The sequence below is a fragment of the Cygnus olor genome, chromosome 1 (assembly GCF_009769625.2).
Source record: "Cygnus olor isolate bCygOlo1 chromosome 1, bCygOlo1.pri.v2, whole genome shotgun sequence".
Classification (NCBI taxonomy): Eukaryota; Metazoa; Chordata; class Aves; order Anseriformes; family Anatidae; genus Cygnus; species Cygnus olor.
In genome coordinates this window covers 146,883,002-146,909,122 of record NC_049169.1, presented here as the reverse complement: position 1 = coordinate 146,909,122, position 26,121 = coordinate 146,883,002, and the positions used below count along the sequence as shown (strand labels likewise).

General features: G+C 38.8%; 1 protein-coding gene across 2 annotated transcripts in view; it reads left to right on the top strand.

Moving 5' to 3' along the window:
• Window positions 1-26,121, top strand: part of COL4A1 (collagen type IV alpha 1 chain) — a 129,073-nt gene that overhangs the window by 94,482 nt on the left and 8,470 nt on the right. For both annotated transcript variants that reach the window (XM_040536952.1, XM_040536960.1), the window contains exons 25-49: window positions 2,671-2,862; window positions 3,681-3,849; window positions 4,229-4,321; window positions 4,420-4,524; window positions 6,003-6,100; window positions 6,369-6,519; window positions 6,848-6,961; window positions 7,357-7,524; window positions 8,105-8,194; window positions 8,794-8,946; window positions 11,224-11,322; window positions 11,415-11,504; window positions 12,425-12,564; window positions 13,443-13,569; window positions 13,675-13,755; window positions 14,486-14,584; window positions 15,100-15,150; window positions 16,704-16,889; window positions 17,584-17,717; window positions 19,959-20,031; window positions 20,727-20,798; window positions 21,151-21,279; window positions 22,685-22,783; window positions 24,043-24,255; window positions 25,543-25,720. In XM_040536952.1, coding sequence (XP_040392886.1) covers window positions 2,671-2,862; window positions 3,681-3,849; window positions 4,229-4,321; window positions 4,420-4,524; window positions 6,003-6,100; window positions 6,369-6,519; window positions 6,848-6,961; window positions 7,357-7,524; window positions 8,105-8,194; window positions 8,794-8,946; window positions 11,224-11,322; window positions 11,415-11,504; window positions 12,425-12,564; window positions 13,443-13,569; window positions 13,675-13,755; window positions 14,486-14,584; window positions 15,100-15,150; window positions 16,704-16,889; window positions 17,584-17,717; window positions 19,959-20,031; window positions 20,727-20,798; window positions 21,151-21,279; window positions 22,685-22,783; window positions 24,043-24,255; window positions 25,543-25,720 — 3,104 coding nt within the window. The remainder of the gene's footprint in view (window positions 1-2,670; window positions 2,863-3,680; window positions 3,850-4,228; window positions 4,322-4,419; window positions 4,525-6,002; window positions 6,101-6,368; window positions 6,520-6,847; window positions 6,962-7,356; window positions 7,525-8,104; window positions 8,195-8,793; window positions 8,947-11,223; window positions 11,323-11,414; window positions 11,505-12,424; window positions 12,565-13,442; window positions 13,570-13,674; window positions 13,756-14,485; window positions 14,585-15,099; window positions 15,151-16,703; window positions 16,890-17,583; window positions 17,718-19,958; window positions 20,032-20,726; window positions 20,799-21,150; window positions 21,280-22,684; window positions 22,784-24,042; window positions 24,256-25,542; window positions 25,721-26,121) is intronic.

Below are 26,121 nucleotides of genomic sequence, written 5' to 3'. Positions count from 1 at the left end.
TACAGAAGTCCAGGTAGATGACATCAGTCGGTCTTCCCTTGTGGACTGATGCAGTCACTGAATCATAGAAGGCCACTAGATTGGTCAGGCACAATTTGCCCTTGGTGAAGTCATTCTGGCTGACTTGGATCACCTCCTTGTCCTGCATGTGCCTTGCCATTGCTTGCAGGAGGATCTTTTCCATGATCTTCCCAGGCACAGAGGTGAGGCTCACCAGTCTGTAGTTCCCCAGGTCCGCCTGTCTACCCTTTTTAAAAATGGGAGTGATGTTTCCCTTTTTCCAGTCACCAGGGACTTCACCTTGACTGCCAGGACTTTTCAAATATGTTGAAGAGAGGCTTGGTAACTCCATCAGCCGGTTCCCTCAGGACCCTGGGATGCATGTCATCAGGCCCTATAGACTTGTGCCTGTTCGGTTTCATCAGGTGGTCTCAAACCTGCTCTTTACTTACAGTGGGAGGGACGTTGCACCCCCAGCCCTTGTCTGCATGTTCAGTGAAACAAAAGATGTGGGAAGCCTGACTGGCAGTGATGTCTGAGGCTAAGAGTACTCTGTTGAGTACCTCAGCCTTTTCCATGTCAGTTGTTACCAGTTCTCCCTTCTCATGTATCAGAGGAGGTACACTCTCCTGGGCCTTTCTTTTCTGACCAATGTACCTATAGAATCCCTACTTGTTATTCTTTGCCACTCTTGCCAAGTTCAGTTCCATTTGTGCCTCGGCTTTCCTGATCCCATCCCTACACATCTGAATGGGATCTGGACACAATTCCTAATGTAAGTAGAGTGACTTTATCAGAGTCTTCCCAGCCTTTTTTTTCCTAAAGCTGTTTTCTCCTTCCAACTGAGCATTTTTGGCAACATAGCTTTTCAGTGGTGTTCATGTGTGCTAACTGTAACACACACTGGAATTATCCAAGCTCCCTCTACCACCAGCGGTGAGAGATAAGGCACCTTCAGAAGTTAGTCCAACCTACCTATATTAATACCTTACTCAAGGAATCTATTTCTTGCCCTTGAGTATGAATAAAGCCTAGATACCTTAATTTAGGCAACAAAAGTTAGCTGGGATGGATTCCATTCTCTGTGTTTCCACTTTGATAAACAGGATGGTATTACTCAGTGACCAAACTTACTACAATATTAATGGGTCCCTGAAAGAAGGAGTGGAGAAAAATAGGAAATAGAAAATATGAAAGAGAGAAAAAATAAGACATCCTAACATATTTAAGCTTTTGTCATGTCCGGCATTTGTTCTCAGCACATTTTTGACACATCTTTACATTTTCCTTTTATTGCCTCTCAAGTTCTGATCATGTCTTTCATCAGGTGAGGACTGGTTGTTCTTCTGAATATTTTTAAGCTTGCCTTGGTTTACAAAATTCAGACAGATGGTGATCCAGCATACAGTTCAGTTTGGAAAAACTATTATATAGAGACCATCTTTGCAAGCCTACATTGTTCCAATCCATTCCACAGCATCAGAGTCTAATTCAAGATCCACCAAAGCTAAAGGAACTGTGTTCTAGTTCAGGTTTAAGTGGAAGGTACACTTAAACCATAAGCAGTGGACATTGGCTGTGAAGTTTGTGCGTTACTATCCTAGTCCTGATCCAACTGAAAACAGAGTAAACATTCCAATGAAAAAAGTTCATACAAGTCCTAGACAATATGTAGGGAAAAACTGGAATTCTGGATATCCTGTAGGTGTATTGTTATATAAAGGACTGCTTCCCTGGAAAGCTTACAAAGCTTCCTCTGAACATGTGTACAGTATTCTATGCAGCAAGAGACGGTGGATGTTAATTGCACAAAATCAATGAATGTTGGTAATGATGTGAAATGTATACTTTAATCAGCTAAATGTCATAAATAAACTACACAGGGAGCTTTCAGTCTTCAGTTAGTGTTAGCTCTTGTGCAAATAACACTTGAATTTTATATAAGACAGTGAATTGAGTTTAATAGGCACTCTATGTATTTAATGAATGTTTCAGTTGATTTTAAAGTTTCTGAAAGAAGCAAAATAAGGAGTTTTGGGCTTGTATAGGCAGTTTAAACCTGTAAGTTTGGCTATGCTTTTCTTTGCATAATGGAAGCATGCTCTTTTCCTGTATTAGTACTATTTCTAGTATTGTAAAGTATCCTGGGAATGTAGGATGCAACCTTTGTTGCACTTTTGTCATAGAAATAGGGTCCACAGTGTTACAGAGTACGACTTTGGGGGCAGACATGTTAGCTCTGACAAGGCTTTTTCAAAAAGCCTAGATTACCTTGATGATAATATAATGTAAATATATGTGACTGAAGTTAATTATGTAGTATATTGAAAATTCAGAGTAGATTTTTGGTGCCAAGACCTGCAGCTCTTGTGTAAATAGTGAAGGTTTATATTCACCATCTAAAATGACATACCTTTGGTATGATACAATGACAGCGTGGTCAAGAAAGAGAAATTTGCACTAATTCCTTATTTACACTGCTATATCCTGGAAACAATTCTCATTTGACCTCCTTGGTTGAAAACTTAATGGTTTATTTGATTTGGGTCTACTTTTTAATTTCTGAAGATCTGTGTTTGTTTTTTTTTGTTTTGTTTTGTTTTTGTTTTTTTTTAATCAGTTGAAAGGTTGATAGGGCAAGTGATAACATTTCAATTTATGAAATTTCAGGGTCCCCCAGGTGCTCCAGGACTTATCGGCCACCCTGGGGCAAAAGGAGAACCAGGAGATTTTTCTTATGATTCTATCCTGAAAGGTGAAAAGGGAGATCCTGGTTTCCCAGGACAACCAGGTATTCCTGGAAGAGAAGGAACACCAGGAAAAGATGGATTGCCAGGTCCACAGGGTCCAAAAGGAGCATCGGTATGTGTTATTTCTTTATGTTTGCACTGTCCTGCTGAATGTTTCTGTATTTTTACGTATTGTCCTACACTTGCTTTACGTTTATTGGCCTCATTCATTGTTCCACTTTTTTTTTTTTTACCTTGGGTAGTTCATTCCTCCTCAGAAGAGGACTCTGGTTTCTCTAGAACTAGTGAAGACTAGGGTCTTTCAACAACAGAGTATTTCAGTTTGATTTTGAATTCTCTCTGAACATGTCATGCAAATATGTGATCCAACTCAGATGTATTCAGATTACAAGGCTTGCTGCTTTCAGGACTACAGCAAGGTTACTTCACCCACATTGTGGGTGTGGACAATATTTTTTTTTCATTTCTCCCTTTCTCAAAGTTTTATGAGGAGAACTGGTATGGATGATTTAACTCATATCTGAAGATGATTGAAGGAATGCAGTTGTCCAAGCAGAGATAATTAGGATGAGGTTCAACTCTGTTATAGCAGACTTATCTTCTTGTGGAAACTAATGTTTCAAAGTCTTGCCCTGTTAGCGGGTTCAGCTGATGTGGATGTGGAGCTGGATCTGGAGCTCAGATTTGCTCCCAGATCCACAACTGGGAAAATAGCCTAAATGATCCAGTTACCTGCATTGCACATTAGGTATGATTTCCATGTACTTTTCTACATGGAACACAGTTCTACTTCCATTGAATTCAGTGATAAAGGTGTTACAGGTAGGTACCCTGTGCCAAATCCAAGTTACAATATATTCACACAGATGGGAGGATATGTTCTGTCTTGCCAATCATGCAAGAAGTACATTTATACTGTCTACAAATTAGGGTACAGCTGGCTTGAAAGGAGAACGTGGTCCCCCTGGCCAACCTGGATTCCCTGGAGTACGTGGTGAAAGAGGTTTTCCTGGCCCTCCCGGGATAGGCACTGCAGGGTTACCTGGTGACAAAGGAGACAGAGGCTTTGCTGGAACCCCAGGTTTACCAGGCCTTCCAGGTAATGCTATAGCATGCATTTTTTTTAAGTCTCCTTTAAAGTGTCCTTTAAGGTGTTTCTAAGTGGGAATCAACTTAGGGGATCACTGGAATTTAAGATGGAAAGAAAAAGACTAATTTAGATCAGTGTTTACTTTCAACAGTTTACTTGCACATCTTTGAAGGCATTTTTCTTTCTTTTTTTTCTATCGGGCCAAACAGGATGGTTTAAAGTTATCCTAAACCTAGTTCATTGTAGTTTTCTATGGATATTCTATAAAAAAAAACTTCATAAAAAGACAGTTTTAATGGTGTGGAGGGTCTAACACTGCTGGCAAGGTGAATGAAACTCCTCTGTTTAATTTCGTCAATTTGGACTTAATACATCTTTACATTCACAGGGGCAAAGGGTGAAGCAGGACGAACTATACCACTCCCTGGACCTCCTGGGGCAGATGGCCTTCCTGGGCCACCTGGTTTCCCTGGACCCCAAGGTACAGTGTTCTGTTAATCTTTCTCTGATCATCCTAATGTTTCTGTTTCCCAGAAGTTAACATTGGTATTAACGTTTGTCTTGTTTTCACTTGCAAAGGTGACAAAGGGAATCCTGGGCTTCCAGGGATACCTGGCCTGCCAGGAGAAAAAGGTGCTGTTGGACAGCCAGGTATAGGGTTCCCTGGACCTCCGGGACCCAAAGGTAAGATAAAGTTATCCATCTAACAGAGCTGGTGTAACTGAAGTGTGGATGGAGGACTGCACTGTCATCCAGCCATGGCTACACGAGGAGATCTGCAAGGTGTAGCAGAAGAACTTCCCTCGTGAAAGTCCACAGACACCACAGCGAGGATACTTTCAAGGCACACATGCTTTGTGCAGTCATGTGGTGCAGATACAGGCAATGCTACTGCCAGAACAGAAAGTGATATAGTGCATCCTGTGTTGCAGCAACTGAGGTTGCTGATAGATGAGATGGCCTTGCTGAAAGATGATTTAGGTTGGTGAAAGGTGATTTAGGTTGCTGAAAGATGATTTAGGTTGGTCAAAAAAACATGTTAACATAAGTATGACATTTTTGTACCAGAGCTCACAGGTCTGTGGTGTCCCAGGTGGATGGGAGTGTTTGGTCAAAATACCAGCCGATTCAGTAAAAGTTTAGGCTTCCCCACATGGCCATTGTCAGGGTGTACACATAGCTTAGAGTCTATAAGATCATACTCTCATTTCAGATTTTTGGGAGATGTATTTTGTAATGCTAATGCTACTCATTCTGGACTAGATGACTGAGCTTTCAGCAGCCACTTAACTGCCATTCTCTCTCTCTCACACACCATGAACTGGGAGGGTCAGATAGACTTTTAAAAAGAAAAGGGAAATCTTTACCTGTGAACACCTCTAGTTCTTCCAAATCTGACATGACACAAACCTGAACAAAAAAGTTCCATGGCATCTAGAAAAGGATTGCTATACGCTCTTAAATGCCAGCAAAAAAGGAACAACATATCCAAACCTTTTATTTCCAAGACTCTTCCTTGAATGCAGCTCTGCCCTGTGACTTTCCGGAGGCTTAGCCTGAAAGCTGGATTTCCCACTCTCTGAGATCTTTGTGAAAGGAGCTTCATCTCAGTTTAGTGAGCATTATCTTTAAGTGATCTGCAGAATGTTGGCCATCTTCTTTCCTCCATTCCTGAGGGATGTTCCTTGGGCCAGCTGTGGTACAGGAACATATGTGACCCTCAGGGATATGTGTAGGACATGTCACATTACATATACTGTACAAAAAGTGTTGATTCACCAAGATGGCTTTTGTTCTGCATCCCTCAGTCTTATGCCTCACACATTTAGTTACCCTCTCTGAAGAAGACTCTGGAAACACATCTTTGCAGGTAGAATATTTCTCAATGATATGAACCCACAAGGCTATTAATTAAAGAGCAGTCACTCCATATTTGTTCCTTTTGGGTTTGAAACTCAATGCTTAAATCTCTGTTGAGAACACTGACATTTGGGAGCTGTCATTTTTTTCTCTAGAAATTTGATAAAAGAGACTACACAGACCTTTTTGAACATGTTCCTCCAAGGATGTGAACAGTTCAGTTAGAGGTTTGAAGAAACGACAGGTGACATTTACAGGGACAGACAGCAATGATGTGAGTTTTATTTTGTTTTGTTTTGTAGGTTTTCAAGGTCAGCCTGGCTCACCTGGTCTACCAGGGACTCCAGGAACCCCTGGCCTGGATGGTTTGCCAGGTACACCAGGTTTACAAGGTCAAAAAGTAAGTATCTGTTGCTGATACTGTTTTCTGTGACTTCATGTTAACAGTAATCTGAGAATCTGGGAAAAGATTCTGCTTTTTCAAAAACTGCCCTTCATCTTATGTTTCCCACTGTATATGCAAAGGAACAAAGTAGATGAATGCTTTGTGTTAACTCTGAATGGCTCATGTATGTGCAGCGTTCTTTCTGAATGATTTAAATACAGTCAATGAATGAATTTGTGGTTCTGATGTATTGATTCCCAATCTGTTGTGTTTCTGTGGCTAGGGTGAACCTGGTGTAGGTCTCCCTGGCCCTAAAGGATTACCAGGCCCCCCAGGCCCAGCTGGCATCCCTGGAGAAAAGGGAAATCCAGGACTGCCTGGCTTACGTGGTGAGCAAGGATTCCCAGGCATACCTGGACAGCAAGGATTCAGAGGTAACATTGCTGAAAAAAATAAAGATACATCTTTGTATTTATATTTCTTTTTTATAGTTTCTCCCCTGTAGAGGCAACAAAAAGCCTATTCACCACTTAAGTCCTACTGATAACTCAGGGCATTCTCTTTTTTCCTTTCCCTCTCCTCCCTTTCGCCTACCTCTACTGCTAGTAAATGGCAAGCAGCGAAAAGCAACGGTTCCCCCAAGCCCAGGCAGGAGGTATTAGAGGCTGAAATGAGGTTTTGTTGGCCAGATATTTCCAAAGCATCTGTCTAGCATCTTCTGGAAACAAGTTCTCAAAGACTCTCATCTCTGTCTCCCCACAGGTGACCCCGGCCTCCCAGGACTGCAAGGCTTGCCAGGCCCCCCAGGTGCACCAGGGCTGGGCCCACAGGGATCGCCAGGGCCTGCTGGACAGCCAGGACCCCAGGGACCACCAGGTGAGAGAAAAATGCTCCCATGCTGGTGCTTGGAAGTGGATTTTTTGGCATAAACAGATGGTGTTCATAAATTGCTTGTGACTTGCTTTGTGCGTGGGGTGCAGGAAGCATGGCAGCAGACCTCACCCATCTGGTCCAAAACACAAGGCAAGGGCAGAGAAAATATCTGCCATTTTGTTCAGTTTCCTCAGGTTATTGTGGGTAATATGTACAGGATCGAGGCTGCACACAGGAAATGAGGAATATTTCTGCTCTCTTGACGTTACAAGAGAAACTGTCTTTGAGTCTTCTGCCACGTAATTTCTGAACCACGGGAGGACATTTTGGGGTATGCTTGTTAACTGTGTTTCCTTTGTTCTGCTAGGAACTAATTCTGTATCTTCTCTTTTTCCTAGGATTTCCTGGAATAAAAGGAGAAAGGGGCTTCCCTGGTATCCCGGGTCTAGATATGCCAGGACCAAAAGGCGATAAAGGTAGCCAGGGCCAGCCTGGAGTACCGGGGTCTGTGGGGTTACCTGGCCTGCCGGGTCCACAAGGGTCTGTTGGACTGAAAGGATCAGCAGGTAAACACGCTTACTGCTGGGGAAGTAATCTTCTTCCTTGGAAATTGGCATCTTTGACAGCTGTTTTATTAAGTCCTGGTAGCATGCCCCTTCACTCAATCAGGAATTGATCCTTCAAGGAACCTGAGCTTGAGGAAAACACATGGGCTGCTATCAGCAAAGCCACTCTGTGCATGTATAGCTTTAAACTCATACTGGAGTCTTTTGGTGGATCAAATCCAGCTATATGCAGGAACTAGGCTTTAACCTGTAGTAATGGAAGATGATTATTCTGTGTAGTTTCAGTGATAGAATGTGGTTTTAATAACGCCTTTGTTAATGACAGCATTGTTTACTGTAGTTGCAAGTTTTAAGAATCTGTCAAAAACCTATTACAAACCATGTTTTATTCTGTATTTCCTAACACAATTTTTACTGTTGTTTTCTCTGTCAAGCTATTTAGATTAGATCATCCTCTTTATCCCTTTTTTCCTTAAGTAGTGCATTTCCTGATATAATTGGGAGTAAAACATTCCACTTCTCATACTTCTTTACACCTCTTGCCTTATTTCTGTTATTCACTCTACCACTTCGGTTTCAGGAGCCAAAGGAGAAATGGGAGTTATGGGAACTCCAGGACTGCCAGGGACTCCTGGACCAGTTGGAGATCGAGGGTTGCCTGGTGAAAAAGGTAAGGCAGAGACTTTCTTAAATTCTTCTCATATATTTTAAATTGATGTTTTTCCCAACTGAAGACAAGTCTGGAAATAACCAAATATAGAGAGTATGCTTGTCCTAAAGGATGTTTTATGTCAAATAACTTCCCTCTAAATTAGAAATAATGTAATCTAGAAAGCCATATCCTAGGAGCAGTCGTATTTGGGCACTGAGCCAGGAGTTTTGGTCTGTTCTTCAACAACATAAGGGTTGGCTGGTTGAGAGCATGCTATAGATATTACTCCAAGAGAAACACTTTGTTTGAAGTTATAAATAGCCAGCAGGAAGGACTTAATTAAATCCTTCAAACAGTGCTCGATATTTAAACTCTTCAACTCATATTCCTATTGTTTTGAGAGGGTCTCAAGCTAATTTCTGTGAAGCAGGTAAAAGATACCAACTTTTTTGATAGTTATTGTGAAGTCCTGGCATAGAAAAATCTGCATATGAGATAAAAGCATGGTAGCCCATGCTCAACATTTAATAAATAGCTAATTTAATTTGTTCTTGTCTACTAAATCTTTCTGCAAAGTTTTATATGCCTCTATAACATTCTGTGCTCTTCCTTTATAGGTAGCCCAGGTTTCAAAGGGGTAGTTGGACCACAGGGTGATCCAGGTGTCAAAGGGGATAAAGGTGAAGCTGGTCTCCCAGGAGTACCTGGAAGCATGGATACCATGGACATGGTTAGTCTCAAAGGCCAAAAGGGAGATCCAGGAGAAAAAGGTAACTTTAATCTCTAACTAAAGTTAGAGCAACAGTACCTGGAGTTCTGTTGTATCTTAGTTTAAACATCAAGTTTTAAAGCAAGATTAAAGAACTTTACACAACAAAAGCAGATATTTTTCTAGCATCCTCCAACTCCATAGAAACAAAGATCAATCACAGACTTAAAGGGTTTTGGTTGGATGGAAAAGGCTCAATTTGCTATTATAAAATCAGTTTTTACCTCGTTTCTCAGAAGACTCTCTGAAAAGAAAAAAAAAAAAAAACAACTTAAAATTAGAAACTAAAGCTTGCTAGAAGAGTAAAGCTTTCTTTCATGTAAAAAATATAGATTTCACTGTTTTCACCATGAAGACCATCTGATTCTGTAAGAAAAAGTGGTCAGCCTTTTTTGGCATACAAATGTTTCTTTGGGACCTGAAGAAATTTCAGGAAAGACACATGTGAATGCCACTGATATTGAAAGATTACCTTACATCAGACTGGAAACACCTGGAAATATACAGGAGAAAAGCAATCAGCTTTCTATTTAGAAATGTAAAAAATAATATTTTATATATTTAAAAATATTTTTTGTATATTTAAAAAATATATTTTATATATTTTATTATTTGTCCTTTTTTATTATGATGTACCTTTTATTAAAAATCCCCATAAGAGATTTTATTTTGATAAATAAATGGTAACTGTTTTTTGTTAAAATAGAAGTGTAGAGCTGGAAGGGAGCTACTGGGATCGTGTAGTCTGCCATTTCCCTCAACCAAATCCTTCAGCCTTTCTTTGTATATTGTGTTTTCTGAAATAATTATCATCCTTCTTACCCCTTCTGAATTCTCCCCAATTTGGCTGCATCCTTGCTACATTGCACTGTGGTGAAACAACTGAAGGACTCAGGCCCTGCTGGAATGAAATTTACCAGGGTTATGGACTGAGAGGAAGGGCAGGACCAAGTGTGGAGTACACCTGCCTCTAAGCTGAGATGCAGCTTCTGACCACACTTGTGAATTTGTCGAAGCTCTCAGCCTGTAAGAATTTCATCTAGATTCCTTTCTCTCATTTGTGTCTGATCTTGATGTGGTGGTGTGAAAAGCCTTAAAACAAGGCTACATAGGTTGTTTTTCATTACCTCCTTTTCTGCTATTGATCTATAGGTTGACTGGTTGATAGTTTTATTACCTTTCCAGAAATCAAAATCAGGCACAGTGGTTACATGCATATAAAGAAGCCTGTGCTGACAGGTTCAACTGGTTACTTTCTTTTGTTTCTAACTTCTTCACCCCTCCAGCACTAATAATACGCACTTCCAAACTTGTATGTTCTATCTTTTCCTGACCCCACACAGTCTGCAGATTAGCCTGGCTCATGCAGCATGGAAGGGTAGGCTCCAAACAGACCCCAGACTGCAACTTTCTGCTGTTGTTTGTCTCATCCTCTTTAACCCAGAGATAACTAGTACCAGTAGAGAAAAAATAATCTAGTTATATTCCGTAACTTTCCTCATCGGTTTGCTGCCTTCGTCTCTCTAGTTATGAATATCACAGTAATGTTTTAAAAAACTTGTAACATACAAACAAAAAATACAGTATTTTAATGGAAGATTATCAGTAATGTTTAATAAAAAAGGTTGGGTTTGGACATCTTGAGATTTTTTTTAATAAATCCTCTTACTTAAAAGCATTCAGCTTCCTATCTTCAGTAATGTATTGTCCAGCATCTAGATACAACACTAACAAAAAGGATTATAACCAGAAAGCTTGAACATTGCAGTTGGAGAAGAGGCATGCTGCAGAATAAGAGATGGAGCCTTCTGCAATGACGAAGTTGCTTTAATATTAAATAGAACTGAGGAAACAGAAAATTTCTGCCTGTGAACTGGTGGCTTGCATTTACCTACATAGACAGCAGAACAGTCAAATCAATCATTTTTGTTAACACCTGATATTGTCTGGCACTTCAGAAATAACTCATTAATCTAACTCAAAGATAAGTGTTCGTTTGCAAAACACTGAGTTTCTTTTAAAAATATAATTTGTCTTGTAATCTGTGCAGACACCTGCAACATTTTATCAGTTTGTAGCCTTCCTTCAGTGCTGGCTTGAGTGGAGGGTTGTTGCTCAAGTTTGACTCTGCCCTACAATGTATGAAGCTTGAATTCAGCCATTCCCTTGTTCAGCAGAGAGAAGCAACAGAGATAAATAAAGTAATTAGAAGGATCGTTACATGGCATTACAGTAAATTTTGATAAAACTGATCAGTGTTTGTTTTCTTGTTGTCCAGGGGACCATGGACCAACAGGAGAAAAAGGGTTACGTGGAGAGTATGGAGAACCAGGAATTCCAGGAAAGGATGGTGAACCTGGTACTCCAGGACATCCAGGTATGTCTGAAGCTGGCAAAAGGAGATAGTGTTAATCGGGTATTTTAAACCACAGTAACTATCTGGACTCTTAATTTCTCTGCTGTCTCTAGGACCAAAAGGTGATCAGGGCCCCCCAGGGTACCCAGGAGATCCAGGAATTCCAGGACAAAAAGGATCAGTTGGTGAAATGGGTTTGCCAGGTACTGATTGCTGCGATTTTTTATTTTTTTTTTCTTCAAGTTAATCTGGAGCATTGTGAGAGGCCTATCTAGAATATTAGGTGGTGTTGGTCTACTAAATGATTGCAGTATTTGCAGTGCCTGAACTGTAGGCTTTGGGAACATTGCTTTTTCAGTCTTATTATGATATACAAATAATTCACGTTAAATGGCTTCCTAACTTTCTACATGTGAGTCCTTTAGCCAAATGTAAAATGGTTATTTGTGCACCTCAAAGAAAGGACATATGTCAGATTTGTGTTTTTGTTGCAGGCAGGCAGTTTTTCAAGTGATATCTGGCTGTCTGGCTGTCTCTGTCTTTGTCTCTGCCTCTGCTAGAGTGTGAAATCCTTTAGGCCTCTTGTGTATTTTCCCCCTTCTAAAAAGCTCTGTGAGTTCCAGTGCATTGCACATTATTGACAAACTGTAGTGCTCTGGGAAGAGTGTTGCTGTGGGGGGGAATGGAGAAGAACCTGTATCTCAATAAGGGAACTTTGTCTCCATTCAGATGGCCTTGTGCCTAATGTATTTAGGAAATCAAAGACAGAAGACTGAAGTGGGGGTGGGGACCAGAAAAAACTGCTACAGCAGAGTTCCTTTGTCACTGCTTGTCTTGTTAGACACTAATGAAATCAACATAAACTTCTAGTCAAATAATATTTTTAGCAGCAGTTCTGCTTACTATTAATCCAAGATTATAACCTTCTTTTATCAGGAGAGCTTATCTTCCCATAAAAAGACCCCTTTAGATGGTGAATCTCAAAAGTGAATTTATTAGCTATTGTAGTGAGCTGTATTGTTTTTCTAGCTCTAAGTAGCTAAGGCAACCCTGAAAAATCCTTGGCAACACTGCTAAAGTGCCACCAGCTCTGAAACACACATTTTTACTTTTCTTTTACTAGGAACACCTGGAGAAAAGGGTCTGCCTGGAGTACCAGGTTCACCAGGCACACCAGGGTTCCCTGGGCAAAAAGGTGAAAAAGGAGACAAAGGAGCAGCAGGTTTTCCTGGAATTGGCTTTCCAGGGTCTCCTGGTGAGAAGGTATTTACACCCCTAGGGATTTAATTGTCTTGTCTCTGCTGAGTACCTTATCTGAAAAGATGCCTTTGGCCTTTAAGCTATATAAGTTATATTTTCTATTATGCTCATTTAAATACTTGATGAGAAATTTGAATGGTGTGTATATGCACAGGTTTAGATGCATTCTGTTTGGTGGGACCATTGCGTTCAGCATTCTCATTTATTCTGTCTCTTCAGCATATACTAAATTTACATTGCTAGAAATGTGGGGGAGGGGAAGAACTTTTAAAAACATTAAGGAAATAAAGTGAAAAGGGCTTCTTGCAAACAGAGTAAATAGGTGTACTGAAATACAGTAAATACATTTTTAAGATATCGCTTTTTTCAGCTTCACAATAAAATGCTCAGATATGACTGAAAAGACAACTGTATTAATACTGTGTGTAAAGTTGATTTCACTTCTAATAGTATTCTGATAGGATTCTTGTTTGTTTCACATTGCTTTCCTAGTTATACAGTGACACTAATCCTGAATTTATAAGTAAAAATAAAACTTAGTAACTTGGTAGTAAATTTACTGAAGATTTAGAAAAGATTTTTTTGAAGATGATTAAGTGTAGTAAGTTATGAGGCTAATTTGGAAAAGCCTTTGTAAAATCTATTACAAAGATGCAGAGAAGACTGCTCATTTTCATATGTAGTTATTAAGCAATTGCTAAAAAGTCAATATTTCTGATAGTGCTAAATTTAATCTTAAATTATTTTGTTTCTAAATGGAATAAGAGTGAAATTCTTTATAAGTCCAAAAGATAAGAGGGGGTTACATATACCATTTGCAAATAGTAAAAGGTGTTTCAGAATTAATGTGTGGATTTTATAAAGTGTGCTGCTTCTTCTAGGGAGAACCTGGAAGAACGGGTAGTCCAGGTTTATCTGGAGACAAGGGTGAAAAGGGTAATATAGGAATGCCAGGAATACCAGGTGCCCCAGGTCCCAAAGGATCTCCTGGCATGGCAGGATTTCCAGGCAAGTGTTCTTGAGTTAATACAACAGAAAATGCAGTGCAAAAGTTATTGTCAAACTTACAGGTTCATATGGTGGATATTTCTGATGTCTTCTTGCTTTCTATAGGGAGCCCTGGCCGCCATGGAGAAAAGGGTGAAAAAGGACTTCCTGGCTTAAGTGGCATCCCAGGTTTAAAAGGAGAACCAGGTAGAAAAGACATATAAAATACTAAATGCTACTTAAAGTATTGTTTATCTCCAAGCAGTGTCTTAAAGAAATAACATGGTCTACTCCCTTCATTCTGGCTCAGATGTTTCCTCTTATATTTGTTCATTTCAAACACTATGCTGTTTCCCAAGTAAATCTGAGTCAGTGTAGTATAGGGATAGTACTTCTTTTGCACTGTTAGTAGAAGAGATATTACTACCTTCCACAAGACTGGTTATTACTATAGCAATTAGTTTTATTGTTTTTGAGTGTTGGTTTAAAGTTGCTCCATGGGCTTAAACCTGAATCACCACATTGAGCATCATTGCACAGATGTTAAAGAGAGAGTAGAGTAATTCCATTGTTGTCAGGACTATAACAACATTTTTGAACATGGAATCTCATGTTCTTAGTTTACTGGCTGCAGGATACATCATCTCACTGGACATGGACCATGCTATTCACAACTATTTGCAGGAGTTTCTATGCTCTAAACTCACTGAGATCTGTGATAATTAACTATATGAAAATCTGTAGTACTTGAGCCCTGTCTCACACTAATTTAATTCAGAACTAAGCTCAGAGAAAAGTCACACTGCAGTCATTATGCAATAAATATTTGGTCTTTGTGGGAGCAGAAGAATAAGTTAAGCTTTTTATTAGAGAAAAAAAATGTCTAAAAAAAAAGTGATGATTCATAGTTGCAATGAATATGGTGATGATTTTTCAGGTGAACCTGGTGTTCCGGGTCCTGCTGGTTCCATTGGTCAGAAGGGTGAACCAGGTTATGATGGGATTCCAGGTGCTGCTGGTGCAAAGGGTGAACAAGGTACTGTGACTGTCACGTCACATTGATGTGGTACAAAAATGCACAGACAGACTACACAAGAGCAGCTGGGAGAAGGGCATGCTGGTTTTGAGATACTTTGGACTGGAACTTTTACAAAATGAAGTTAGTACAGTGTCTTGCAAACTATGGACTATCATCCGTCTTTATAAAGTGGATGATATAGATAAAAAACTGTGTTTAATCAGTGTAATCATGAAAGAATTTCTTTCACAAAAGCTGGTAATATTTTAAAGAAAATATATATTTTGGAATTAGTTTCATTTTGCAAGTTAGCTGGGAAATAATAGCTTGTCTTTCCTCAGTGTAGGATTTTCAATCATGAAGTACCCATTGTACTAGAAGCATTACCAATATGTAATAAAGACAGTCTCTGCCCTGAAGAACTTTTTTCTAAACCACTTAGATTTTATATTTGCTGAATGGAGTTTTGTTTGTTACAGTTTATATATAACTGCAGTTCTGTCTTCTCATTTTTTGCTGCCTTTGTATTCCAGGTATTCCAGGTAGAGGACTTCCAGGATTTCCAGGTGCAAAGGGAGACAAAGGTAAAACACTTCTTTAAACAAGCAGCTAACCTCCCTTCCAACATACTACAAATATAATTCTGTCATTCAGACATACTTTCTACTTCATTATTTTACATGCTATACCTTTTCAGAGCAGGCAGAAACTCAGAGGCTCAAATACTAATTTCTGTTACAGTGGAAGCATCTTGGACATGAGTTAGATATGCCCTAAAATAGGTAATTATTCATAGTGTGGAATTTACTGCAAGCTGTGCTGTGATGAGGTAATATAAATAACTCCCATATTTGTGTGCTGTGCTTTTGATTCCAAGTATTTCTGTTTTCCTACTAATTTTATAAGAATCAAAGTCTAGCGAAGCTTTATGCACTAGATAGCTAAAGACAATAATTTTGTTGCCAAGATACTACAGTATTTTATTGTTTTTACCTGAGTCTGTTGTACAGCCCTGATGCAATCTTATTCGTTGCTAAAATAGGTGTTCTTTGTAGCTCAGTGGAGCATGTCTAAACTATGCACAGGAGCATGGTGCAGAGGTGCCAAAAATAAGAGACCAAGTGAGATCTTACTGAAAACTGTTATTACCTGGACTCAGGACTTACTAGCTTGAGTACAGGCACATAGCTATGACAATTTGAAGACCACTTTTGGTCTTCACAGATCTGTCACTACACTGTGAATGACTTGATTGGCTTGAGTCCATGCTTGTCCAAGGTGTCTGTATGCACCATGTTCCATTCTACCAGGTAAGTATGTCCTAGATACTAGACTGCAGTAGACACAAACTCACAGCTCAGTAAGGCAAGTAAAATGCTAGACTGTGAAACCACTTTTCCGACCCCACTCATCTCTTCCATTTTGTTAGCACAGCTCATTTAAAGAGAACTGGTCTTAGAGTAAATAGATATACAACTGACATCATTTGTGTTCCAGAAGTATTGTGGTTCCAAAAAGCAAGTCCAGGATTTAAAGACCCTGTTCTGTTTAGGCGAAGAGCTGGGAAAGTGTTCTTTATACATTTTATTTCTCTTATAGATTAGCTAGTATAAAATATATTATTTTTCTTCAATCATGATCGAAAATTCAACTAAATTGCAAATATTTACTATTTGTACAAGCTTGAAAATAAGTACTAAGTACTCAAATCTAGATCTTAGTAAAAAAATTCTCTTTTTCTCCAAGAGCAAGTCTTTGTGTGCTTACCTAAGCAAAACATCCATGACTCGCATATGACAATAATAATTGTAACGGAATAAGGATTTGAAGGCTTTGTTCCTCGTGGAAGGGCTGGCAGAGATGTTCATCTGTTTTTATAGTGAATGAAAATAGCCCAATGATCAGTTTAGTTAACAAAAGGTCTGTCAGTTAACCTACTCTTTACCCCTCACTTTATATCAATAATATAAAGGATAACACACTTTTCCTGAAGTTTTGCATTTTAATGCAAATATATAAAGGTGAGGTCAATAATTTCTTAAGGAATAAAGCTTACTATGAGTGAACAATAAGGCAGAAGATTTCACTGATGGTAATCCTTTCTCTAATCAAGTTTGGGGGTTGTTTCAAAACTTAGGTGCGAAAGGCGATGTGGGTTTCCCAGGATCCCCAGGAAGTCCGGGGATCCCAGGCCTAAAAGGAGAACCAGGATATGCTGGTCCACCAGGCCCTAAAGGCAACCAAGGTCTTCCTGGACTACCAGGAATTGCAATGGAGGGCCCTAAAGGAGACAGAGGACCCCAAGGCCAACCTGGCCTTCCAGGTAATTATTCTTCTTTGGTATTAATCTACGCTGTTAATCAATGCTAAACGGGTTTATTAATAATATAATCAATATTGCATATCCTTGTTTCTCCTCTTCTCAGAGACCAGGCAAAAGTTGTCCTTCATAGGCAGCTTGGCATCATGTCCTGCAACAGACAGATATGATGTCCTCAGGCTGTTTGTTTTGACCAGAAGTCTTTCTGACATTGAAAACCTTGCCCTCCTATTTTCACGTGTTTTCCTCTGAGCTTTATTTACTGTTGTGGGGCAGCCATGGCTGCATGTTCCTGTGTCCTGGAGTGTCAATGTGTTTAAAAATAGCTCAGTGTGGCCTTACCTTGGCAGGTGCTCTGTGCTAGTGGTTAATGAGGAGAGTAGAGCAGAGCTGTAGTAAGTCTCTAGCACATTCATACCTGAGAACATACAATACGTTTTTCAGCTCATATAAAACTCTCTACATTATTTTCCATCAACTACAGACAAAATAAATGATAGATATCCAGTCATGTGGGTGGGTATTCATATGCACCTCCCTGCAACAGATTCTCCTACATATTTTCTTGAAATGTTGTTGTGATAATTACTTCAATTATGCCCATCTGTAGTTTGAGCCAGCTCATCCTCCTGCGGGTACTGCTTTTGTACAGAACAAATTTTGCCACTAAATACGTTCTTCCTCTTCTGGTTTATAGGTTTACCAGGTCCAATAGGGCCACCAGGGCCACCAGGTCTGAAAGGGACCAAAGGAGAGCAGGGGAGCGAAGGCTGGCCTGGGACTCCTGGAGGTCCAGGAGTCAAAGGTGATCCAGGTTTCCAGGGTCTGCCAGTAAGTTACTTTCAGCACACTATCCAGATTTGTTGAAACCTGGTTCTTGTAATTAATGGATATATTAATCATAGATATTTCTTCTTCAAAGTAATGATACTTTATGCTCAAGGTGCCTTTGGACTTACTGCTGACAATGTAAAGTCAGTTTCAAAACATTTTAACTCTCTCTTTGAAGGCTATGTACCAATGATCTAGTGAACTAGTGAGCTAGTGAACTTATTAGAAGAAATTTATAGATAATGAATGGCAACATACAACACCCAGAAAGCAATTTACAATGTATTAACAGTACAGGATGGCTGCAGTACATCCATAAATCCTGCAAATGTATTAGTAGTTAATATTAAAGGTTGCTTATTTCAAAATAACTTGCCTTCTGAAAATACCCAAACTGCTTGGTTATGATATGAAACCTTTCAAATAAAGTGCACTTTCTGTACTGTCAGTGATGAAATATAGCTGCTGATTTAGAAATACAAGCAGGAAGTGCTGTTAATACATAGTTGTCATATATTTTTCATTTTTTCTGATATAAAACAGTCCCTTTTCTGTGTATTAGGGAGAATTAAGTAAAATAGGGCAGGCACACAAAATAGTTGGTACTCTATACTCTCTCTCTCAGAGTGTCTGTCTTCCTTTTCCACACTAGAAAATATATTCCGTATTTTAACTTGTCATTTCCTCTGTCCTACTAAGAAAATAATAATAAAATTATGGAATAAGGGATAAGAAAGTAGGTGAGTTTGACTCAACAATTCCTAATGTACATAAGAAAGGAAGACTCAAGAAAAAGGTCCTGGTGAAAAAACAAGATACTGATAGTGGACTTAAAAGATCAGATTCTTGATAATGCAAAGATATATTGCAACCTTTTCTGCATCCAGGAGTCAGAAGGGACACTTTCTATCTTAAAGAGCATCATATCATAGTAGTTCTGAAGATAGTAAATTTCAAGATAACATTCCCATATACTTTCCATAATTTAACAATTTGAGGGAAATTCTAAAGCTTTTCACAGGTTAATATTCCACTCCAAGACTGTATTTTTTTTAAGAATGGGAAATGCCAAAAGGTTTTGTTTCTTGTCTTTGGTCGGAACAAAATGTTTTACTGTCCTTCAAGAAATAACACTTCAAGGGTAGGATTTCTGTTGTTTAACTTTGGAAGTCTTACTGTTGACATCCATTTTTGAGCTAGCCATCTCTTCTCCCTTTATAGTCTGTGAAAAGAATTAGGCATTTGTAGGGAGTCATTCTTCACATCTTAATGCAAACATCTAATCCACATCAGATGAAAAATAACCTCTGTGTGTGTTCATTCTATTGCTATTGTAAAATGAGATTATTTGCCACCATTAGTGTTATTTTTCACTGAGTATTTAATTCACATCTCCAACCTCTGATTGGTAGGTTACGTAGCAAAGGGTCTTTGTTTCTTACCTCCACAGGTTTTACACAATGTTATATAGGAGACTCTCATTGCCATGTTGCTTCATACTTGGGTTAGCAATTTGTTGGGGGAAACTCTAAGCTATTCTTAAAAGCTTTTTGCACACGATGTAATAGACAAAAGAAAAAAAGGATGTTGGCCATCAGTTAAGTGACTGTTTATAGTGTCTTTAGAAATATAGGCTTGATTTTCCTTGAAGTGAAGCTATTATGAATTTGTCATTAATTTCAGTGGAGCAGTTTTTAATAGTGAAAGCCAGAGGAGGATTTCACGTTGTGTTTGAAGAGTTTAAGTCATTATGTATTTTAGCCCTATTGAAAAGTGAAAGTCTTCAAAGGATTATGAATTGTTGAGTACATTTAATTTCATTCCATGTGTCAATGTAGAAGTTTTTAAGTTTGCTGTGGTCTAGAATTACCCTGTTTGTTTATCTACCAACCGTCTTTTGGGGATGCACTGAATTTAATTTTTTTAATTTGTAATAATCAGTGCTTAGTGAAGCTTTTCATAACAGTATGGTCTATGGTTGAAGACCTTTTTATTAGCTATATCATTTGTGAGACACCTTATTCTGATCTAGTGTTTTTGTAAGGCAAAAAATACTTGAGCAATGTGACAAACTTGTTCATGTAGGAGCAGCTTCTCATCTAATCATTGTAGAGAAGAACCATTAAACTTAATTCTTCCCTCTTACTATTTTTTTCATAGATTTTCAAAAATAAATAGCCTATTTGAGATTTATATCGTAATAGTGTAGGATAACTTTGCTTCACTTTCTCTTTTGTACAGGGTAGTCCAGGTTTACCAGGAGATATCGGTCAAAAGGGTGATCTAGGACCTCCAGGAGTTCCAGGAGTTCCAGGTGAGAAGAAAGTTTGTCCTAAAAAACTTGCAAAGACTGTTTTTTCATCCCCTTCCCCTCTCTCTCTCTCAAAAAAAAAAAAAAAAAAAAAAAAAAAAAGAAGGTCAGAGAATGTGGACTCTGTGTTACAAAGTAATTGAAGCAGAACATTGAAAGCTGCATCAAAAAATACACAAGAAGAATATTGGGATTTTTCCTCAAGTTTTTTTGCTGTTTCACTGTTGTCTTGCTTCGGCAATTTTAAGTGCATGCTTGCTTTAGAAGATTGACGTAAAATCAATTGTTGGACATTGCCAGTCAAGAATCTTCAGGATTTTCTTGAGAGTGGGAGGGGCAAGTGTTTTTTGTTATTTGAGGAAACATGGGTTCAATATATCTCCATTGTTGACTTAATTGTTGTTATTGTCACCATCACATACATGAGAACACTGTATGTATAAAAAACACAGTTAATAATAGAAAAAAATCTAATTTAGAAAGGTTATTAATTAAGAAAAAATTGTTTTCAGTCACCAGTTCTTTGGCGACTTAGTGTATTTGTTTTTATGTTTGTTCTTGAAAACAGTTTAAAAGTACTTGTTTGAATAAAATGATGGCCCTTTTGTGATCATGAGGTCACCCATGATTATTCTGAACATGCCCTTCCAAGTAGAGAAATTATTCAATACTCATGTAAACATTTCCTTTGACTTCAGGTCCAAAAGGATCTCCAGGCTTCCCAGGCCTTAAGGGTGAGCGAGGTGACCAAGGTCTTCCTGGATCTAAAGGTATAATGTAAAGACTTGCTTTTTTTTGTTTGTTTGTTTCCAGATTTTGTTGTTAAAATGGTTACTTGTGAGTAATAAATGTATATTTCCTCCCATGCTTCTATTAGGCACAAAAAGGTAGAATCTGAAAACAGATATCATGATATCAGCATCCAAATGTTCAGATTAGGTTTTAGTATTGGGTAGCTTTGGGTGGAGTATTGTTTTTCTTTTTTTTTCTTGAAAAATCAATATTGAGTTGTTTTTTTCTATTATTAGAGTCTTTAAATGGTAATAGAAGGTAACATTGTTCTCTTGCTTTTTTTATTATGCCACTCTATATATGTTTTATTTTGCTTTGTTAATTTTCCAGGTTTACAAGGCCCACCGGGCCCGCCAGGTGCTTTTCAGCTTGTCAAAGGAGAGCCTGGCTTACCTGGCCCTGTAGGACCAGTTGGTCTCAAAGGGTTCCCAGGACTTCCAGGTCCCAAAGGACAGCAAGGTGAGAAAATCTGTAATTTGCCAGTAGTAATGCAAAAATAGGCCAGTGGCAGGCTAGACACATTTTTGGTATAATGATATCCAGCTTTGTATACCCCACTCAAATTGTGTTAGACAAGGAGGAAGAGAGTACTTCTCTTTGAAGCTTATCCAAAGGAGTGCCAGAAACAGACACCTTCTTTGTGATTTTTATAAGTTTACTCTCTGTAGTCATCACATAAGTATCTGAGATCAGTGGTAAGCAGGATGACCTGCGTCATTCCCCAGAATGTATTTGGTTGAGCGTCTTCTGTCTTTAGTGTTTAATTCAAACTTAATTACTGTGTATCTCTGAGAGAAGGCAAACCTAAGGAAAAACACCTTGATCTTGGAGTGGAAAGTGCTCCCTGTGGAAGCTTGTTCCATAGTCCTTGACTTCCTCTCTTAGCCCAAACATTGCAACATTTAAAAGAAAAGGTGAACTGCAAAAATTTGACACAGAGAATAAGGGAATGGAGCAAAAGGTTACGTGAAAGAAATGCTGACACAAGGGTACGCGTCCTTCAGAATGACAGGGCATGGAGAGTGAGAGCTCACATGCATTCTTCAGCTGTTAAGATTTTAAGGGACAGCTTTCTTCCTGGATGTTTTATGAGAAGATGATGGAGGACTATGGTGGAATATAATGAACATTTTCTTTCTAATTAATACAATATGTAAGTTTGTTCTAGAAGGTGGAGTTAAAACCCTGCAAAGACCATTAGGAAATAGCTGTGAAATAATCTCAGAGATTGGGCACAGCATGGTTTGCTTGTATGGGATCTCTTGCTGTTCTCTAGCAGTTAGTTCAATAGAATAACAGAAAACTGCCTTTTGAGTGATCACTAAAAGGACAGCTGTGACTAACTAAAGCTACTGATCTGCCACAGAAAGGTTGGTATGGTGCCGATGGTGTTAACTTATTTTTTGCGAAGTCATAGTTACTGAGTTTATATAGTACCCAGAGCATCTGTTGATGCAGAAGCTGATGAAGGGAAGACATAATATATGTTTGAAAACCTGTTTGGGAAGAAGAAGCTAAGAGAATACTGATTTTCCTGCTGTTCATGACCCTACTTTTTATGGTCTTTTTGAAGGAGTCATATGACAAGCAGAGAGAGATTGCTGTCCTTCCTTTTCATATTCCAGGCAAATACTAGTGTTTTAGAAACACACACTCTGCTTATTTTTTTCTGCCCTTCTCTACTACAGTTATTTTGCCTGCAGTAACCCATGTATTTCCTCTAGATATTGAAGTATGCATGCTGAATCTGAATGAGCTTAGTCAGTGCTGAGGTATGACAGCACTGTACACTGTATGAAAAGCCAAAAAGTCAGAACTAACGTGGAGTAACATCCAGTAATAACTATTTCTTGTTTTTAAACAGGAGTGACAGGACCTTCAGGTGTACCTGGACCACCTGGCAGTCCAGGGTTTGATGGCAAACCTGGGCAAAAAGGAGAAGTTGGTCCTTATGGTCCCCCAGGTAAGTCCATGAGTTTTTTGAAGACTTGGTTCCTTCATAGAAAAATAACATAGATTAGGTGTGAAAATATGTAATCTCAATTCTTTAGTTATGTAGGCAGGGAGATGCTGCTAAACAAGATCAGTGGTTAAAAAGATCTGAAATTTTCTGTGGAAGCTGGAAGAAAAAGTAGCTAGAATTAGATTCCAGTAGAGTTAGACCTTTTTTTTTTTTTTTTTAATGGACTGAAAATGAGGGGTATAACTGAGAGAGAAGGGAACCTGTCTGTGTATATTCTTTCATATAAAACATGTTTTGATACCTAGGAAATGTCTGCTGTTTGCATTTCATTAGAAGTAATGATGAAGTAATACTTGCTTCAAGTATAAGTAATGAACAACTTTGTAGATGTTTCTCCCTCAACCATACAACAGAAACTGTAGCATTTGAGACTTCAGTAAAGCTACAAATCAAGGTCACCTGTAGGTATTACTGGGCAAAGGATCTTGTGATATTAATATAAGCCTTTCTCTCTGTGTCTGCAGATCTATTCCTTTCCTGCAATTAATAAGAAAGGAATATCGTTGTTTCCTTCAATATAAATGCTGCAAATTCCCCACAGTGTTCATTGCAAAGGGGAGAACATTATCCTGCACACAGAATCAATCTTTTGTCTGCAGTCCTACTTCCATTACCAAATTTATATGGCTGTATTATTTATACATATATAATATAGTATAGTACGTTATATTTATATACATAGATATACATATATAAAGGGGGCTCATAAGAAGGACAGAGAAAGACTTTTCACCAGGGCAGGGGAGGAATGAACTAGGTGATCTTAAAGGGTCCCTTCCAAACCATGCCATTCTATGATGAGAGAGGGAGACAAAGGATAAGTAATAAAGTCACAGTATCACTGCAGATATTGTTACTTCCACAAAATTACTGACATCTGAGTGTTTCAACTTCAGTCACAAAAGATAAGTTTTAAAAAATTGTGATATGTTGTGAACAGGTCTTTTTTTTTTCTTTTTTTTTTTTTTTCCGATGTTAATGACTAACTGGGAAACACCGATTCATGAGATTCCTTTACTTACAGTATAATTTCAGCCCTGTTAGAATTCAAAATATTTTTTCTGTAGATGCTCTCAAATGCATTTTAGTAACAATCAAATAATGAATCAATGGTCACTGCTACCTGAGTTTAAGTAAGCTGACTGTCTCTGATACCAGACAGTGTCTGTAGAGATAAAAGGAGATTCTCTGTATTGTAGGGCCCAGAGGATTCCCTGGTCCACCTGGTCCTGAAGGTTTGCCTGGGGCTATGGGCCCACCAGGTGCAGCATCTGTTGCTCATGGCTTCCTTGTTACCAGACATAGTCAAACCATTGAAGAACCACTATGTCCTTCGGGAACGAGGCTCATTTATCATGGCTACTCCTTGCTTTATGTACAAGGCAATGAAAGAGCACATGGCCAAGATCTGGGTAAGTAGAGACCAAATTAGAATTAAATTAAAATTCAATATAAATCAAACGTTTCTTTCATTTGTAAAACCGTATTGAACAGAACTGTGTAATTATTCTTGGGTAGCTGGTCCTTTATGCTGTCTGGGTTGGTACAAATAATAGGTTGGTGTATAGTAGAATAAGTGTCAGTTTATTTAAGAAAGGTTTTATCAAAGCCTTTGGCATGGTCATCCATAGGATGCATATAGACAAATCAGTGAGATATGGGTGGCTAAATGGATGATAAGGTGCATGGAAAATTGGTGGGTCAAGAGAAGAACCTCAAGTCCAGTAAAGGTGAATGCAAAGTAGCATGCCTATAATGAAGCAACCCCCTGCAGCAGAACAGACAGTGGACTCACTGCTATTTCCAGTAGCAGCAGTAGAGACTGCTACAAAGCAGCATTACACAAAGGGGCCTGGGAGTCCTGGTGAGCAACATATTGAACATGAGTTAGCAGTGTACCCTTGCAACAACTACCCACCTCCCTGGTGCCAAAACTGCTAGGCTTTATTGGCCAAAGTACAACCAGCAAGTATAGGGAAGCAATTTTGTCCCTCTATTTGGCAGTTGTGAGATGAGGTCTGATATATTGTGCCTAGGACTTGGGCCTTCCAGAACAAGGAAGACATTGATATACCAGAGTGAATACAACAGCTGGCTACTAAGATGGTTAGTGAGGGCTGGAATATGGACAGCCTGATGGAACTGAGTTTGCTGAGCTGTAACAGAAATTTAAGGAGAAGCCTTTATTGATGTCTATAGCTACCTAATGGGAGGGCATAGAGAAGGTGGAGCTCAGACTCTTCTCAGAGGAACTCAGTGATACTAGAAGAAGCAATAGACACAAGCATGAGATATTCCAGTGATATATAAAGAAAAGATTTTTCACCATAGCTGTGCTCAACCACTGGAGCAGGAGCCCAGAGACGTTGCATCTCTCTCTTTGGAGATACTCAAAACTCAACTGGCTATGGACCTGAGCAACCTGATCTAACTGGCAAGGGGTTAGGACAGGAGACTTCTAGAGATCTATTCCAATCTAAATTATTCTGTAATTCTACAGGAAAGATTAGGCTATTCCTTCCCTTGCCCTGTTCCTTCCTTCTGAAGCTAAGAGAAGTCGCTCCCTCTGAGAAAGCTGGGCCCTCCAGAGCAAATGTGGTTTTAAAATGCTTTGGAGCTGCTACTGAAATATTTGTTGGGCAACTGGCAATGTTTTAGCAAAAATGGACTAACGAGTAACCTTTGACTTTACATTTCAGGCACGGCAGGGAGCTGTCTTCGTAAATTTAGTACTATGCCTTTCTTATTCTGCAATATCAACAATGTATGTAACTTTGCATCAAGGAATGACTATTCCTACTGGCTGTCAACGCCTGAACCCATGCCAATGAGTATGGCTCCTATCACTGGGGAAAGTATCAGACCATTCATCAGCAGGTACAGTATCATAAAATGAAGAAGCCTGTGAAAGTCGTGCATAGTACTTTATTTTCTTGCAAAAGACTTGTATTCTATATGTTTTTATTTCCTCCCTTTAAATTTAAAGTTTAAGTTCTTTTGGTGAAATGCTTCAAAGAGTACATGTATTCAGTTTAGACTTTGATCAAAAATAAATCCATTTTGGAGGAAATCCAAATAGGGTAGTCAGTTTTGAGTCTAATTTGAACAAAAATATTTACTTTGAAATTATGTTTTGTGATATACATTGAAGGAGAAAAAGTTTTGAATTTATTCACAATGCCTGTCCAAAACAATTCTTCTTTTTTTTCACTAGCCATAGCTAGAAGCTTTTCAGGGCTCAGTTTCCTTTCATTTGCAAATGGTAGCATTATTTATCA